Consider the following 19,634-nt stretch of genomic DNA (forward strand, 5'->3'; position numbering starts at 1 on the left):
CCACTTCAATCCACTTCTCTCTTTCTTTGTCTACTGTTTTTATAGAATAGAAAGCCCTACAACAGATCCATTAGTTTAGTTTACCTGGAATTATTTTTGATGTGGCTCATATCCTAAATCCAGGGATGTGAAAAGCAAACTTAGGTGGAGCGTGGTCCTACCTTTTGAGCTCCTCTTCCAATTTCCGCTGGTAGAGGGCACCCTCCCTCAAAATAGCTGCTGTGTTTAATTTAATGGGTACATTGTCAATCTGTCAGGAAAGGGAATGTATATTCCATAGTTAGTAATGTAAACCATGAAACAGAGTATAAAAACATCTCAGTGGGTTAAATAAATTGACCCAAGACAGCATAAATTTTGGTTAAAGCATTCATCTACCATTAATCTGACATTCACAATAAAATTGCATGCTGTTCATAAACCACTCAAGCTGCTTAAGAAATCAGCAAAGTCCCCCAAGTGGATTATAAATTTGTAATCAGTCTTGGACCATGTAAAATCCCATAGAATGTCTTCACTTCCTTTCATATTTTCTAGTGCTCATATATGCTGTGCAAAAGGATTTGATCTGTTTTGGACAAAGACAATAAACTGCCTCTCTGAAAGATGTTCAGTGAGCCAGAACAGTGAAGTAAAACAAAAGTGGCACCTTTTGTAGGGAGATCTTGGAAGCATTTTATAAATAATCACTGTTACAATGTAGAAGTATTTCCAAGACAACTGGAATCACCCATTGCCATATCCATTTTCTAGACAGTAGAAGTGAAGAACAGTTCTCAGTGACTTTTAGGCCTCAAGATGTAACTTGGACAAGATCCTGTGGCTGCTTTGTTAACTCTTCCAAAGTATTGTGTTAAGACTGACTCCCAGACAACTTCTAAATACTGAGGCAGGAAAGGATCAATTTCTCTGGTAGGGTGTTCAGAGAAAATTGGTCACCTTTGCAGACACATGCAAGAGACCTGATCTGAACCAAGGCAAAGCAGTGCTGCTGACATAAGAACTGGGATGATTCCTGCAGAAAACAAAGCTTAATCATAACATGTTTGACTTAAATCCAGACAAGTTCTGTGTTCAGAATTCAAACATGTATTTAAATTCCAAATGAAGAACTTAATGAATAGCTGAGAAACAGATGCACAGAATCACTCAAGCTACATACTGCAAATATTGTATGCAGAAACATGAACTGAAGTCTCCTGAAATACATAACTAGAAAAAGCATGTGTTATAAATTATATTAATTAGGTAGGTTGAGGATAGCAAACACATTCCATCACCTAGAATTCATGAAATAAAATTACTGGTTTTACACAGATAGCATATTTTAATGGACAGAAATCAATTACCTGTCAGTTTCTTGACAAAATGATAACTTGAAGAATTTTGGAAAAGAATCCAAATCAATGTATTTTATTTCTTTTGTTTGACTTACTATGACTTCTTAATGCCCAATGATGTTCTACTTTTTGTTCTGCAGCTCAACACATCTCAAAGCTCTCTGCATTGTAAGAACAGTTTGTATCTTATGCCTGTACTGTTTATAAAATGTTTCCTTAGACATTTTCTGACACAGGTAGATGTTTCTATACTTTTTACAGTTTTCTGTATATACAGATTTCATGTTCTGTATTTACCAACTATAATTTGGATAGAGAACTGAACTAAGAATGATTATTTATGGAAATACCTTAAAGTTCAGTTTCACAGTTTATTGACCAGAAATCTGACTGACAATGAAACAGAAATATGGCAATATCGTTGAAATAACTAGGACTCCCAAGACATGTGCAGGCAGATATAAGTAAAATAACTGAATAGATTCTTCTATGTCATATAGTATCAAGGAAGTTCTGAATGTTACTCATTCTCTTCCTGTTGCGAGATATCTTCCCTTTTTTCAATATGAGAAAATTGAAGTAAGTGGGAAAATTACAGAGCACTAATTCTTGTGGGAAAATATCATATTGTCTATTGCCACCTAATGAACATGCAACAACTCACCAAAACCAATAAATATGTAAAAAGCAAAATATGATATGAGCAAGAGGCAGACTGAGACAGAGTGATGATGCATTTGTCTCATTCTCTCAGTGAAAATGATAAATAAATACTTTGGAACAGCAGGAGAAATAATTGCTGCTGCACATAATATATCTCTCTAAAATAAAAATAAAAGATTTCATATACTGTGGGTATTCTAAAAAGAGGAAAGCAAAATACCAGTTGGTTAAAACATTATATAATTTCATTAATTTGAAGATAGATTAAAATTATATATATCTTGGATAAACCATCCTCTTATTATTTGTCTGCTCAGAGAGTGGCACAGGCAGGAAGGCAACAGGAATAGAAAGTATTTTAAAAGTCAATAACAATATGCCTATCTCTGTTTGAAAGTTACAGCAGCATCTTGAATATCACCTAACCAACCTTAAGGCAAATGTGTTTAGACAAGATAAAACTGTTTATGCATCTAGAGGAGATACCAGCAAGTTTTAGTGGCCCTAATCAATGCCAGAGGATGCCAGATCCATATTTTTCTTAATGCAGTTTAGGCAGATGGCTTGACTCTTGTTAGTCTGCACTAAAGTTTTGTTATTTTATGTTATCAGAAAGGGCAATGGAATATACAGTTTTGAACTGAGCCCACATATTTACAGGTCATGTGTGTTTGTTTTAACTATGTAAATGTTTCCTGGTTTGGGTTTTTTTCTCTTTCTTTTTGTGCAAAATGAACTAGGATCTTATTACCTTACTGTAATTTAAATGCTGCTGGACTGTAAGCAAGCAGACTGAATAGCTGATACTGTTACTAAAGATAACTTCAGCGTGTGATAAATGCCAGACAGGCTTTAGAAATACTTGCCAGATGCCCAGTCCCCCAAGTGAAGAATCAATCTTTTCACAGTGTTTAGGAGCTGTACCTAAATACGTGGTTATAAAGAGTAGGCAGACCTGTTCACAAGATATTTGAGACCACAATACAAGCATAGCTGAAATTATTCTGTATAAGAACTTGAAACAAATGAAAGGTGCCAGATTGAACAATAAAAACTGAAGATAATCTGTAGTGCAGTTATTGCAGAAACATCAATGTGAGTTTTCATGTGTTCCACTGCTAAGGCTGAACAGCTCTTTTCTCATGTTTACAATTCTCTGACCCTTGAAAATTCTACAAGAGAAGCAATCAGGATAGTGGATTTCATGACCTCAGTATGTGTCTGAAGGAAACAAGGCAAGCACCCAGCCTGATTGTATATTGTGTATCAGACAGTCATTAGCTGGAATGATTGCTCAGCATTCTTTAGGATCTCATTTTGAAACAGTGATGTACTGATGCAAGATTGTTCTGTCCTTATGCTGAGTTCTTAAACCAAGGTTTCACAATTCTTTTTTTGCTGGGGACAATTCTCATTTCATACTATTTTATGTAAAATGTTCTCCCTTTGTAACTGAAAACACTTTTAAAGCAATATGGTTACATTGTGCAACTACACACAATTTACCTCAGGGAACCAAAAGGTTTTGATCTCCCTGACCAGTCTCACCCAGGACCTCCACTCACACGCCTGGGAGCCCCAGTTAGACTCAGAAATGGGTTTCAGTTTCCATTATGCTGGGAATTCTTCTACTCCTGGTTGTCTCTCCATTTCTGTCTCCTGACCTCAGTTGCTGTTGTAGCTTTGTCTCCTGACTGGGCTTCTGGGTGGACCCCAGACCTGACTTGTTGCCTTGTTTTGTCCAAGGGTGACTTGCTATCAGCAGAGCCCATCACTGCCACCAAGCTCCTCACATTCAGAGAGCGTGTCCTGCATGGTGAGGGCACTGCCTGTGCTATCATCACCTTTGGCTCCTTATTTCTCTTCCGTCATGGAGTAGCCCTGCTCTTGTCACTCCCTGACCATGTCTATGTGGATTATTAATGGTGCATAGGACAAAATCTGTGAACCATAGACCCAATCCATCCCATGCTCCTGGCCAAAGACCTTAGTGTAAAAACACAGATTCAAGTCGAATTTCCATCATGACAAGATTTGTACTTGTGTCAAATTTGCAAGTACATTTGACAACAGTTCCTTAGAGGTTACTCACCTTGCTTTGGATCTTTTGAGCCTTGAACACTGGTTTACTCTCCATACTGTCATGTATGTTCTGTAGTTCAAACAAAAAATATGTTATTTCATTTCAGAAACAAATTTTCAATTACTCAGCAAAAGATATTAGGTATTTATCAAAGTAATGTATTAATATTCATCAAATATTCTTTGGAGAGTAGAAAATTCTACATATTTTGGAATTGTAATATACACAAAACCTTGCTAGGTACACCCACCTAGTGGGAATATGAACATTCAAAGTAGGTCCAAATATTGACTAAATAATGCTAAGAAGTAACAGTAATTCTTTCTTTGACTATGAAATATTACTTACATATCTATGAATATATTCATCTTTTAACTGAAATAGATACTGAGACGACAAAATAGGATGTCAAACACACTTCATGGAATTATTAATTAGTGGTAGAATTCTACTGATGCTTATTAATTTAATGATGTTAGCTATAGATTCTGATGTGAAACTGTCTGGTATCATGGGGATGGAACACAGTGAATAGAATATGCAGCACTGATGCTGAAATGAATATATTACACACATAGATTGGTGGCTTAACTGTGAACTGGGAATCAACCAAAGCAAGGATTCTGTATGAACAGGACCATTAGTCTCTCAGCTTGGCTGCTCTGTGGCATCAAAGTTAATGGAAAAATAATATGTGGATTTAGAGAAATATTGCCAGTTTGGAGATGTGTTGGAGCAGTTTCACAGAAAGTTGCTTGTCTCAAAATTAGGAAAATTATAAACCACAAGTATAAGAAAAGGGGATTGTGCATTATGCATCAAAGAGGCAAATGCAGGAATAGGGATGTGAAATGACACTATAGCTATAAATCATAGCACAAAATTCTTAAGCCCAAATAAACATATTTTTTAAATACTATAAGATATCTTTAAATACTCCAGTCATATTTCATCTCCCTACTGGGGAATTTTTCAACATGTGTTTTGCACCATACCTCTTTCTTTTCAGGCTCGATGGTTGCACACCTGAACTGGTTAGTATTTACTTCCAGGAGCAGGTCCTAAAATTAAAACAATTATCTTAAAGAGCATGGTACATTTAAATTCTCTAAGAATAATTTGATATTTCAAAAAGTCTTATAGCCATAACCACTATATTCACAGAACCATAGAATGGTTTGGATTAGAAGGAACCTTAAAGATCATCTTGTTCCAAAGCCTCTGCCATAGGCAGAGACACGTCCCACTAGACCAGGTTGCTCAGAGTTCCATCCCACCTGGCCTTAAACTCTTTCAGGAATGGGGCATCTACAACTTTTCTAAGCATCCTGTGTGAATGCCTCACCATCCTCACAGTAAAGAATTTCTTCCTAATAAATAATAAAAACCTACTCTCCTTCTATTTGAAGCTACCCCTCATCCTGTCACTCCCTTCTCTTGTAAAAAGTCTCTCTCCATCCTTCTTGTGGGCTCTCTTCTGGTACTGGAAGACCCCAGTTAGGTCACCCTGAAGCCTTCTCTTGTCCAGGCTGAAGAATCCCAATTCTCTCAGCCTTTCCTTATAGGAGAGGTGCTCCATTCCTCCTGGTGGCCTCCTCTGGACTTGCTCCAACAGGTCTATGCCCTTCCTGTGGTGGGGCCCCAAAGCTGAATGCAAGCAGTGCTGCAGGTGGGGTCTCACCTGAGTGGGGCAGAGGGGCAGAATCCCCTCCCTCACCTGCTGCCCACGGTGCTTTGGATGAGCCCAGGACAGGGAGGTTTCTGGGCTGTGAGTGCCCATGGCTGGGTCATGTCCAGCCTCTCACCCACAGCACCCCCAAGTCCTTCTCAGGGCTGCTCTGGATCTGCTCATCCCCAGCCTGTGCTGTCACTTGGAGCTGCCCTGACCCAGGGCAGCACCAGCACTTGGTCTTGTTGGAGCCCCTGAGATTCCCATGGGCCACTTCTCGAGCTGTCCAGGTCCCTGTGGAGGGAGGGAGTCCTGTCCCTCAGGTGTGTCAGCTGCACCACCCAGCTTGGGATCACCTGCAGAGTGCTGAGGGTGCACTCAGTCCCTTCATCTGTGTCATTAATGAAGATGTGAAACAACACTGGTCCCAAGATGGATTCCAAAAGCTTGACTTGGTATTTACATACATTTTCACTCCTGATTAAAGACCTGAAGTAAGCAAGTATCGATTTTCTACACAGTTCTGCCTGGATGTATTCTTTGCACAGGACATAAGGCCTTTGATAGGCCTGCCCATATGAAACATGTTGCTTGTCCAGATACCAGCTTAAAAGTATCATCATTATCCATGGCACATCAGTACCATTGGCAGGAACTGTTTCCAGACTGCTGACAAACAATGGCTTTGGTTTTAAGACATATTAGAGAATTATGTTCAGGGTATCACTCCACCAGGGGTTGATTCAATAGGCACACCCCTGGCATTAAAGCTAAGTCATTATACAGGGAAGTACAGGCAACCATATTTCTAGCTTTTTTGATATTTATTTTGGTTGTAAACCAAATCTCTAATCAAAGCTGTGAAACACTGACTAGATTTTCTAATGGCTTTCTGGGCAGCAGCTGATAACATCAGTGTTTCTATAACTGTCTAGAGTGTGGCTTCCAGTGTTCTCATTCCTCACAGATGCTCAGATGTGGTTCTTACACGTACAGCTACAGCTTCTGCAAAAATGCTATGAAACAAATGGCATTTTTTATACAAATTTCTGCTAGGACCCATAATTTCAGCTTGGTTAGCAAACAGTCAAGGGAATTGACCTTTGTGAATGCTCTGGATGCCTTTAATAGCAATCCAGAAGTGACAAAAAATGCTGTTACTGTAGCTATAATTTCTGTGGTGGTTTATCTTTTTTTCTTGTATTAATGCATTTTCTTTATTGAAGAATGTGGTTGGTTGGTTGGTAAGTGATTTTACAGTTGTCCTAGATTTTTGATGGTATAGGCATTGTGATGTTTGGATTTTCTTTCCCAGTTTTTCTAGAAAGTTTTTAACATGCAAATAAGCACACAGACAAATAGATGTGCTTTTGCCATGATATGGAAACTATAAAAGGATAAAAACCAATGTTGTATTATTTTATAGTGAAATATCAAGCATAGATAATGGACCAGCAAAAGGAATGTAAAATTTATACCCTTAGAATCTGTCACACATTAAAGCTTTCACCATAGTTTAGGAACAGAATCCAGTGTCCCTTTCACATGGACATGAGGACAGCCAGTAATGAATAGACTTGCACTGGCTAGTAAAAAACAGGCATTTTCAGAATGGGGGTGGGAGACTCCAGATAAAAAGGAGCTACCTGGCATACCTTTTATCAGGTTTATATTGTTATTTGATTGGATATGGTGACTACAGTGTGGGAAAGGAGAAAGAAAGTGGAAATGGACATTTAATTAATTCCTTTCCAAGGAGAAGACAACAACAATCTGCTTTAACTATGAGCTACCTCATTGAAAAGATTCATGTCAAAGTTTGGATCAAATAGCTAGATCTATTTGTTTTTTCCAGGCCCACCCTTCTCCTGCTGTCTTAACACACAGACCATGTACTCTGTTTCTTTACAACCCAGATGACTTCACACTCTCTCAATCTGCTGAAGGGAATGTATGAAGAATATGTAAGAGTATGAAGTCTGCACAAGAAAGAAGTCAGAATCTGCTGGTATTTTAAAACAGTGAATAACGTGGTTATTTTTTGGTTATTTCAGAAAAAAACCTCAAAAATACTGAACTTATTTTTAATTTGAAGCTTTAATAAATAACTGAATACCTTATATATCCACATGTCCATGGGACTAGAAGAACCATTGTGAAGAAAAGAAAGTAATCATGTTTCTGTTACTTTATATGGCTGCTTGCAAAATTTCATGTATGGTACTTATATAGTGAGTAAAAGGTGGACCTTGTCCTGGACTATTAATAATAAAATAAAGAAGATGGGAAAAGGGTACTAAAACAGAGTAGAGGATACAAATTTCATTACTCTAGAGAAAAAGCCATGAGCCATTTAGTTGCAAAAGCAGATATGTTTCAGGTAAAGTTCTAAGATTTGTGAAGATAAAACAATAAAGAAGAACCAGTTTAGAAGAAAGGAAAGGATAGAAGAAGAACAAAATACACTTACTTTTGCTTTTTGGATATTTTTTGCTTTGATTTCCTCTAGTTGCTTTCTTTCCTTTGGAGGCTTATAGATGCTTGGAGGAACCTATATTAAAAGACAAAAATCTCTACAATATGGGATATAAAACATTCCAAGTGACACATTCTTGCAGGCAAAAAAAAAAAAAAAAAAAAAGCTCATCCACTTTTACTGGAGAACAGCAGCAGTTAATTTTTTAAAATATTGATTCTTTTCTATTAGTGCCACTCTAGAAGACAGGGACAGATTCCAATTAGTTGAAGCTACCCAGCTTTTCAGTTCTGTTCAATATAACATAACCTCTGCTCAAAAGACTAGAAAGAAAGACAATATTGGAAGTAGTACAAGAAAGGCTAAAGCAATAATAAATCCTATAGGCCCTATCAAGGGGATAAAAATGTTCCCAGAATGAGAACAGTTCTGTTTGGCATTTCATAAACTTGACTTTCAGAGCAACAACAGCCAGATAGGGCAGCTGAATAAAGTTAAGCTGTGGCACTGTCTGTGGTAGTAGAAACAAGTTACAGTCTCCAAAGAAGTTCAGGGAAGAGAAATCCTTTGAAGTTTATTAAATACCCAGGAACTTCATTGTAACTGAGGAGGTCTTTGAGCTGAAATGGTGGGACCCTGAGAAGGAAGCTGGAGGAAAGCAGCAGGTGTCCCATCCCTCTGGTCTTCCCAGAGCTCAGTGTTTAGGCACTGCTGGGAAAAAACACTGGGCAAAATGGGCCTTTGGTTTACCATGGCTGTCCCAATGTCCTTGTAAGTGAAAACCATTGGAGGTGTGGATTAAATGTTTGGGAGATAAAGGACTCAGAGGGTCCTTTCAGCATCAGTCAAAGACCTGGGAAAGCAATCACATGTCAGCTAAAATGACCAGGAGAGGATTGGCTGTCAGCTGGATCAGCAGGACACTGGGACTTCAGGTTGATTTCTGTATTTGCTTGAGCAATAAATTTATCCCAGAGTAAGCTCTGAAAATAGACTGGATGTCTCCTTGAGAGGAGTGGGTGAGAGAGTCTTGACAGTTTACTGGACACCTGCCTAAATATCTTGCTAAAAATGTGTGAGATCAATTAAAAGTTACAGAATTAATGGGGAAAATATATAGTCTGTCTTGTACTGGAGGTTAGTTCAGGGAACATGGGAATCCCATCTAGCTTTATTGGTCTATATAATGAACTACACTCTCAAAAAATCATGGATCTGATGGAATTTACATTGCCTTTGCTATGTGACATCTTTATCTACAGGTAAAACAAATGCACAAACAGAAGAAGCTAGCAATTAAGTGTACTGGTGAGACTGCTCAAGTATTTTTGTAAGGCTTTAAAGTGAAGTAGCAGTGAAAGTATTTCCCAGAAGAATTTTTATTATGCTTTTATGGATGGAGAAATGAAAGCCCAGATGATTTGCAAAGGGTTCCACAGGCAGTGAGTATCAGTTTATTTCACTCTTCTTCCTACTCATGTGCTTTACCTGCAAACTGCACTCATCTGCCAGAGTAAGCTGAAAATCTCTCCTCAGAAACTGCTATGCTCATTCCAAGCAATTGAAGGAACAGCTTTTCTATCAGCTGTTTCAAAAACATTCTTTGCCTTGTGATTTAGCCCATGGGGATGAGTACCAAGCAGATAGACAGACAGATAAAATAGCAATTACCCAATTGTTGGAAGAGGATAAAAAGTCACTATAAATAAATTTTAAATTACAGTAACAGAGAGATCAAAAAAGGCCAAACTGTACCTACTTAATCCAAATGTGAAAAAGGCGGTTGGGAATGAGAGACACCAACTTTGCTTTCCCTCCCCAGGCAGTGGTCAGCCTCACACAGCCTCTGGGACATCCCTTAACCAGAGGATTATTTAGGGAGCAGGTACCACAAGATGTTTAAGAAAGAGAAAAATGAATAATCACTTTGAACTTTGGTGCTCATCACTCTTCTATTTTTTAAAGTTACTGTCATAAGATGGATAAGGAAAAGCTAATGCAATGCTATTTTATTATGTGGTTTTATTTTTATAGATAATATCACAAATATATTGGTAGGTCTATATATTTGCAAACAAAATCTCTGTACTGGCTAAATCATTTCACCCATTCAATTATTTTAAACAATCAGTAACTTCACTCATGAAGCACAGCGGAAATAATAGAAAAAATATCTAAAAATACATCAAATTTGGCTGAATGGTGTTACTTTTTTTTAAATAGGACTGGTTTACAGAAGATTTTTAAATAAAATAATTGTATAATCTTATCATTTTAGTATAGTACTGATACTAAAAGAATGGATTTTGTTACTCTAGCCCAAGATATCCAAGAAAGTTGAGTGTGTCTAAATAATTTTGCATGTTATCAGCTTTGTGCACTTGTGTCCATTTGTTTCCTTTGCACACCTCAAGGTAAAGCACTCATTTTTCCTTGTAGAACTGTATTTATCGATGTGAGCATGCATATGGGCACTCTTGTGTCTGCATCCATGTGCATGTGTGCCAAGGACTGTGGAGACATGAATTTATACCCTTTAGACCAAATAGTTGGAGTGAGTTGTTTTATTATTAAATCTCAAAATGAAAATGTTTTTACTTTTTACTTACTGACTCCCATTTTTGATGAACATTTATGATGATGAATGATTATCCTAAGCTTCTAGGGCCACGTTACCCCAAGGCCAGTTACTTTCCAAGGCCAGTGGGGAATTATTGTATTTGCAGGGAATGCCCTGACGAAGGCAGGAATGATGCATCTGACTCCATGTTCTCAGAAGGCTAATTTATTACTTTATGATACTATATTATATTAAAGAATACTATACTGTACTAAAGAATACAGAAAAGATACTTACTGAATGCTAAAAAGATTATAATGAAAATTCGTGACTCTCTCCAGAGTCCTGACCCAGCTTGGCCCTGATTGGCCAAAGAGTCAAAACTCACACCAGAATGCAATGAAACAATCACCTGTGGGTAAACAATCTCCAAACACATTCCACATGAGCACAACACAGGAGAAGCAAATGAGATAAGAACTGTTTTCCTTTAGTCTGAGGCTTCTCAGCTTCCCAGGAGAAAAATCCTGGGTGAAGGGATTTTTTTCAGAGAATGTGAATGCCATCTGGGAATCCCATTATTGAGATCCCATATCATGACATGGGAATCCCATCTCATTATAGGTCACTAGGACAACTCCCCTGCCCTTTGCAATAACCCACAGCCCAGCACTCCCCTGGGAAGGCAGTGTGTGCTCAGCACACAGGATGGCAGTGCCATCCCAGCTCCTGACCCAATGTATGTGACACATCTCATCTCACTTGGACAGAAATGCCTGGAATAAAATAATGCTAGAAAGCAATACCTAAAATAATAAACCTGCTAATCAGAATTAACTAATTGCAACACAGGGATAAATAACCTATTGCTCAAATTCCAGATGCCTCCATATGGTTGTGTACAGATGTTCCCATGTGGAGCAGTAACTATGGGTCGTGGCTACAATAGTCCCTGCTGATAAACCATGTGAAAAATTCTTTGACAGGTGCATGAGAACCATGAGTAAAAAATTGGTATCTCCTAAAATGAACACTTTTGTGAGAAAATGGATGAGAACATTTCTGCAGCAGATTATAGGATGTAATGTGGAAGAGTCTTGTGTTCCTCTGAATTACGGAGAACCCTCCACCATACAGGAGCCACACTATGGCTGGCTCTCACCCTACTGATCCTCTCCGGCCATGTGAGCTGTGTTTTCAGTCTCTTTTCATTTCAGGATGTAAATTTGTGATACTGGCAACAATGTGGCAAAGTGAATCTTAATTTGCTGAGAGAGGTACAGAAATTAATAAAAGATATGTTACTACTACACTAATGGCTTTAGATTCACACAAGCTTTAAATTTGCAAACCTGGCCAGAATGTAAACCAAATTTAGTATAATCCAAACAACACAAATGAACTTCACTAAAAGCATCTGCATTAAAGCAAATTTATTCTAAGAGGGGCTGCACAGCATAAAGTTCTAAAATGACAGCAACATGACTCATTTCTATACTGATTAAGCAGTTATTAAATGCAGTTTTTCAGAGCCTGGTATTAAGCTGTTTCAATGTAAAATCCCATTAACTGTATAACACACTACCATTAAATTGCTCTGCCATCCTAAGATGTAAATGGTTTCTAAGAGCATTCAACACATGTATTATTTAAAACCTGAAGTGCTAATACAAGGTGGCAGATAATGCCCAAATCTATGATTTCTAAGCTCACTTCCCACTGCATTTAAATACAGATGATTTTGCAGTCTTTATTAAGTTAGTCATAGTAGCTTAATCCCAGATCCTGTTTGCTTTACTCCAGTGAGATAACATCAACTGTGGGTCTCTGATTTGTACCAGTGTAACTAAATCACAATCTGAGACAATAAGTAAAATAACTTAGCATCTCAAAGACAAATTTTTACATGAGCAATGAATTTAAACTAAAAGCTTTAATTTTAGAGATTCAGCATTAAGACAAATAAAAATAAAATTCCACCTTCAAGGAGGAGCTGCAAACCTAGAGTCCATCTCATTTCCAGTGAAACTGCTTCTCCATTTATTTTAATGAGAATTCATTTGCAAAAACCCCTAAATTTAGATTATTAACTCCCCTACCATTTTGTGCAGAAGCATACATGAAATTTAGTGTCTTTCAAAAAATAAACAAACTTACAGGTTGTCTTTTTGGCAGTACTGGCAGAGGTGCTGGTGAAGCTGGAGGAATGGCACGTGGCTTGGGTACAGTCAAATTAAATTCCTTTGGCTGAGTGACTCTTGAAGTCTTGACAGTGCTGGTTCGATTACTTAATTTATCTGTGAGCTTTTCAATCAGTTGCTGCACTTTTGGCTGCCACCTTCAAATAAACCCAGATTTTTCAATTTTATTTTGTTTTATTTGTTTCATACAAACTTACAAACAGTAGATGAGGTTGGCATTGGTGCAAATTCTGTGATGCTTTCTGCCATTCAATTTTATTAAAACTAACCTATGAATCTGTACTCAGGATTTAGCTACACTGTGTTATTTCACCTCTTGACAGATGCTGTCCAGTCAGATTACTAGTGGTGAAATAGCCACAGTTTTTATGGAACAAACAAACTCTCTGACCAGTTGGTTTTGTGGCAGGACCAGATTAGGGGTCAGAAAAGCAGCTGTCATAGGCTAATTGAACACTTGACTTACACAGATGAGGAGACTATGAGCAGTGGTCTGAGTGCTGCCACATGTACCAACAGAGCACATGCAGATCAATCTTAGAGCACAGGCAGTTCTAACAGAAAAAATAGAAAGATCCAAGGAGTTTGGTGAATTAACAAATGAACCCTCAGTGAGCCCTGGGGGCAGCCAGGATGATTTTGATTTCTGTAACTTTGGGCTTGTATCAAGGTTCAGACTTCTAAGGATTGACAGGAAAATGCAGATTAAAGGTAGAACAAAAACAGGGTATCACAGTCTAATTACAGTGACAGCTTCAAGCCAGTTATTCTTCCTCTGTATATGTTAAATCCTTATACATTACACGTGCAATGGAGCTTCCCCAGAACTTTAAAAGCAGATGACAATGAAAACTTACAGTAAGTTGTTTATATGACTGTTACTCTGTTACTGTCATTCTAGGGTGAGGCTTGCAAGAAGCTCATGCAAGTAATGAAGCTCCACTAAAATAAATAAGACTCTTTATATTAACCTCACTGATATTAGAAAGAGGAACACAAAGACACATTTAAAAGAATTGCAGCTACTTAACTGACTGAATTCATCACTGCATCTTCAGACCCCTCAAGGATGTTTCAAACCCAGTAACCAAATCTAGTCTTGAACATTCTTGTATAACTTACATTTGCCACTTCCAGGCAAAACATGGGTTCATTACACTGAGTGTAAGTGACTGTGAAGGACAGCTCCAATAAACTTGGTGCTAATGAAAAAAGCAGTGGCCTCAGCCTGCATGAATGTGTTTGTGAAAGAGCTCTGTAGGTATGGATGTGTATCTCCATACCTCTCTATCTGTATTTTTATACTATTCTAAGCATTTATTATAACTAGAATCACTACAATGGAATATTTTGAGTCAAATTCTGACTTCAGATATATCCCTGTGGTCCCTGTAGAACTCAGTGAAATTCAGAGTAGTGCAAGCCAAATATATGTTATATATTTGCTAAAGTGCTAATAAACTACACAGTGTGAAAGGATTATTCTAGGGACTTTGATATGACAGAACCAGATGTAAAACTCCTTTTCAGCTGATATTGTTCACAGCATGTTTTTGTTGGACATTTTTTGCCATCATCTGGGTTAATCTATACTGCATTGAGAAGGATGTGTGACTGCAGCCACATTGGTGTAATTTATCTGTTCTGGGTAAAAAAGAGAGTAAAAAGTGACTCAGCAGGCTGCAGAACTACAATTTTCCACATGAAAATGTTCCAGTTAGGCAAGGGTACAGTTGCTACCATATCACCACCTAATCAATGAGCTGTGGCACCTCAGAGCATTTAAGCTGTTAAATGATGCTGCAACTGCGTAAATAAACATTAACTCTAAAATACTTGCTTATATGCTTATCTGATTTGCTCAGAAAGGATTTTATGACCATCAATATAAACAGGTCTGTGCATAAAGTCAAAATCAGGGATGTCAAACATTTTTTAAAATAGTTAATGTCATACAGATGTTGAAGTGACTGATGAGGCATGACTCTAAGATAATTTGAACCTTCTATTTTACTTTTTTTCAGAATATGTTGTTTTATCTATTCAGAGGCATTAGGAAGCAAATGTACAACAGCTGTGAAAGGACTGTTCTGAGAGAGAACCTTGCCTCTGGGTAAGTAAAAGGGATTGCTAAAGACTTGTGTAGACAAGGAGGGTTCTGAGTGACTTCAGTAGGAGAAACACTTTAACAGAAATGTGAGCTTTCAGGGGAAGCTTTCCCCCAGCTTTTAAACTTTGAGGTGGCCAGAGGCTACTTAAACACTACTCACCTCAGCAGTGGATCAATCAAGTTCTCTTTCACATACACTGAATCGTAGATGTGACTCCATTCATCTTTTATCCACGTGTTCAGGTACGAGTCATTGAAGAAGAACCTAAGAAACTAATAACAAGTGGTTTCTTTTAAATATGAATTTTGGAGACACGGTGTATATAAGACTACAAAAAGACAGTTGCTTTTACTACAAACACTGCTGAAGAACTTGCTTGTATTTGACCTTGTAATTATAAACACAGATGCTTGGTGTTTTTAGGTTCCTATTAGCTGGTGGACAGTCCCATGTCTTTTAGCTCTATTTTGTGAAAAACTGATTGATACTAAAACTTTTTTTGTGGTAAAACAAAAATTAAACTACAGGCTACAACATAGATGTGTGTTGATTCATCTTTAATTTGCTTCAAATATGGTGAAAAAAAAGGTTTTATTCAAAATTAATTACTACTGGAATACACTGATTTTAGTATAATTTTACAGTAGAGTTTCAGAGTCTAATATACCCAAGTGGACTTCTGATTATCTAGAACTAGAAGAGCCATGAAGCCCAGAAATATGTCAGGCCAGACACTGCACCTGAATGATTTAAATTCTTTTCAGCTCCTTGGGAACTGGGCAGAGATAATTGGTGAAAACTATAATAAATGCTAGACAATGTGGCTTTTTCTCTTATTGAAATATAATTAATTGGCATATTCCCATTAAAAGAAAAGACTGAAATTTGGCATACTTATACATTGCAGAGGTCTACATGCTGGAGATATAACAGCTAACATTTGAACTTTTGTTTGCCACTCCAGTTCACCAGAAGGTCAAAAGCCTTTCTTTAAATCTTGAAGTATTCAAATGGCCTTTTGAAACACTCTTGAAAAATGGCACTCAGATTCAGCCTGCATCATTTACAGCAATATAAATTCCAAACTTGAACCTTAGGTCTTCCATTAAAATTATTGGAAATGAAAGTACAAGTATGGCGCTGAAATAATCACAGTAAAAGCAAAAAGGTCCACTAAATAATTTTGACATTATGAGACATACTGGGAAGCAGTGCACTGTCACTTTGAGAAGCTTCAAATGGAGACTTGCAGAGTTTAGATGAGACTTGGCATGAGCCCCACCTTAAGTTGTTTTACACAGAGCCATGGAATTTTTTGTATCCAGTTTTTGGTTCTGCAGAGCTACCAGGGAGCTCCTTAATTCAAATGTGGTGCCAGGCCCAAGGTGTCTCACAACTTTGTGAATTATTCAGCTACAAACAACTCCGATTTGACTCAAGGCATTTGCTGCAGATGTTCAACAGATCTAAAATGCCTGCTACTTGAAATCCATAGTCTTGATGTCACCATTTCCAAGGAATTAACCTTTAAATTTAGCCATATTTTAATTTACTGTGCTTTTGGTAGTCAAAAGACTGACCAGAACTGCAGGACTAAATGAATATTACACCCTTGGATTTCCATTCTTGCCTAGAAACTACTGCTGTTCCCTAAATTTGCAGGTGTCAGCTTATCAACACACCATCCAAAAGTTCTTTCATCCCTAAAAGCTTGATTATAAACTAAGTGTTGAATTGTGAAGAAGTTGGGTTTTTGATGCTTCCACATTCTGTGGTGTTTAATAAGCATATGGTGGGGGATGCATTTCATCCCATTGGTTCAGAAAGTCATTCACTGTCCTTACAGAGGATGTTCCACTGAGCACATGCATATTGGATTAAATTTGCCACCTAACAGTAATTTGTACTTCTGCAATGTGTAAATATAATGCCAAAAGTCTAGACTGAATTCATACCTTCCACCAGAAAGGATGCATGGTGTAGACACTATTTCTACCAGTGATTGTAACAAAATTGCACATCCAGTTATCCCAGCAGTCAGTACGATTACAGTGAACATATCCCCTACCACAGCACTGATCTGATGGGAAACCCTGACTATACATGAAGTTTATAAAAACCCATGTAGACAAGTGTGTATACAGGGACTATAATACAGTATTGATCATGAGCTGATACACTTAAAATATGAGGTTTGAGCTGGTTTCAAATTTCAAGGTATTCAGAGAGCTCACAGAAACACAAATGTTGTAGGTGGTGATGTGTAAATATCCCAGTTTTTTTTTTCACTGGCTTCCATTAAGCTGAACTCCTCCCTCTCTGTGTCATCTTCTACAGCCTGGTCCATCCTCAAAGGCTTTAGTCAGCTGTCCACTACAGTGCCATGTGAAACTACACCTCTGAATTGCTGTTTCAGCTCTCACTGACTCTCTGTCATATTAGCTGTAACTATCTTTCACAAAGCAACTCAACTAACTCTTCAAGGCAGATGAAACTATAATAAAGGCACCCAGTGATTTCTAGCTGCTGTATTTAACAACTAGCTGTTACAGCTTGAGGCTTCCTGCAGCAGCACCAGTCCTGTACTTGTTACTAACACTTCCCCCTATATTAAAACAAATAGGTAATTATGTGATTGATAAATGCTATTATCTACTGCTGAGATACAGAGAATGGTTAACTGTGTAATCAGACATCAACACTGTGATCCATATTTTTGTACTGTTTTAGTCACAGTCCCCAGAGAAATGCTACAGTAAGGATGTGCCACAATATGCATCATACTAGAGAATTCTTGGAACACAGTCCTGGAATGGTCATCCAGGCACTGCAGGGATTGCAAATGGCAATGCAGGATGACTGGACATCATTTCTGACCAGTGTGCCTGAGCCAAAGTTCACAATCTTATTATGGATAATCCCTATCACAGATGCTGAAAGACAAAAGAAACCTTTCTGTTTTGTGAACTGAATTGCTAGGAAAAATCCTTAATATTTCTGTTTTGTCTTTGGCCACATGTGACACAGGTGAAAACCCCAGTATCAGCAGCCATTGCTTTTAGAGCAGCAGAATGGGGCTTCTATCAGGTTTCTGTTTGGATGTTACCAGGCTCTGTCTCCTTAGCAAAGTCACTGGTAGTCATTTGGTAACTGCATTATTCTGCTTACTCCTCTGTCTTGAACATTCCAAAACTTTCACTACTCAGACAGCATGATAATGAAAAAGTGATGGAATTACACCAGCAATGAATTGTACCCATCTTTATATTTTAATGTATACTCTGGCTGTAGGAACACAAGTGTGTCTAATTAAAGACTGTTTTGTAAAGTACTTTTACAGATGGGCTGAATTAATACCTTACTTATGAGAATTTGAATTTAATATTCTTAACACACTTTTACACAGTGGGATCATGTGGATTTCTAGAAAACAAATAAAAAATGGGAAATTTCCTCATCTGGTATTATCTTTACATCCACAAAGGCACTTGCAAAGCTGAAATGGTTACATCCACAATATAAGATTTTGACTCTTTAGTCAAAGGAAACAGCAGGAAACAGCACGTTCTGTTTCTCCACACAGATCAGCCACTGCCTGAAAACATTATTGACCCAGCTTAGACTGGTTTTACCCACCATCCACTACGAGGCTGATCATGTCCTGCTACTCCTACCTCATCTTAAATTCTATTACAGTGACCACTTCTTATGTAGTGATATTCCTTTGATTATCTCAGAAGTTCTGTAGAACTGCTTTTAGAAGCAATCAGAACATGAAGCAGAAAAAACAGGTTCTTAACTGCTAGAAAGAAAACACTTTGTATTTTGTATTTTTTACAAGACAATTCAGAAATTACAAAGCTTTTTACTTCAACTTTTTATTTCAATAGTGTATTTTCTCCAACACACAAACCCTTAAATTTTAAAATAAATGTAGAAGAATAGCATGTAGAATAATAGAATACAAAAATAGATTTGAGCCAGTAATGCATGGCTAATTTCTTCAAAGAATAATCACACTGAAGTTACAAGAATGGGTTTTATCCCATGGTTCTGTAATTATATCATCATAAAAAAAATTGCATGTATTCTTAATATTACAGAATGAGAGCTTGTGATTTGCTGTTGAAGCAGAAGGTCATGTGTAAGTGAGATAGCATTGCTATTCTGCCTAAATGAAAATATTTGAACATTCATCAAACACAGGGAAACACTGTGATTTTGAGTTGAATGGATTCCATCATACAGGTCTTTAAGAGAAAGGTCTTAAATCTTCCATAACTTGACATTATTCATATCATTATTCATTATGACCTGGAGACTATTCATCTGACTGAGGTTTATCTATCTGCATGATGAAGAAAATTCCACTTAGCCTGTGATATGCTGAATTTATTTTTTAATTGAAGTAAATCTGTTCTACATAAATATATGTGAATATTTTTTCAGAGTCTTAACTGAACTCAGGCACAATAGTCATCAGGAAAAATCTAGAGGTCAGCATCCTGAAGTAGGTTCCCAAATTTCTGAT

The 19,634-nt window shown here is 37.5% G+C and overlaps 1 protein-coding gene across 1 annotated transcript in view; it reads right to left on the minus strand.

Annotated features, from left to right (window-relative positions):
- Nucleotides 1-19,634, minus strand: part of CFAP99 (cilia and flagella associated protein 99) — a 53,034-nt gene that overhangs the window by 15,332 nt on the left and 18,068 nt on the right. Inside the window, exons 5-10 of the mRNA XM_009101406.4 lie at nucleotides 15,263-15,375; nucleotides 12,949-13,129; nucleotides 8,226-8,306; nucleotides 5,082-5,147; nucleotides 4,096-4,155; nucleotides 162-250 (exon numbers count right to left, since the gene is read on the minus strand). Coding sequence (XP_009099654.4) covers nucleotides 162-250; nucleotides 4,096-4,155; nucleotides 5,082-5,147; nucleotides 8,226-8,306; nucleotides 12,949-13,129; nucleotides 15,263-15,375 — 590 coding nt within the window. The remainder of the gene's footprint in view (nucleotides 1-161; nucleotides 251-4,095; nucleotides 4,156-5,081; nucleotides 5,148-8,225; nucleotides 8,307-12,948; nucleotides 13,130-15,262; nucleotides 15,376-19,634) is intronic.

Source organism: Serinus canaria, chromosome 4 (assembly GCF_022539315.1).
Source record: "Serinus canaria isolate serCan28SL12 chromosome 4, serCan2020, whole genome shotgun sequence".
NCBI lineage: Eukaryota > Metazoa > Chordata > Aves > Passeriformes > Fringillidae > Serinus > Serinus canaria.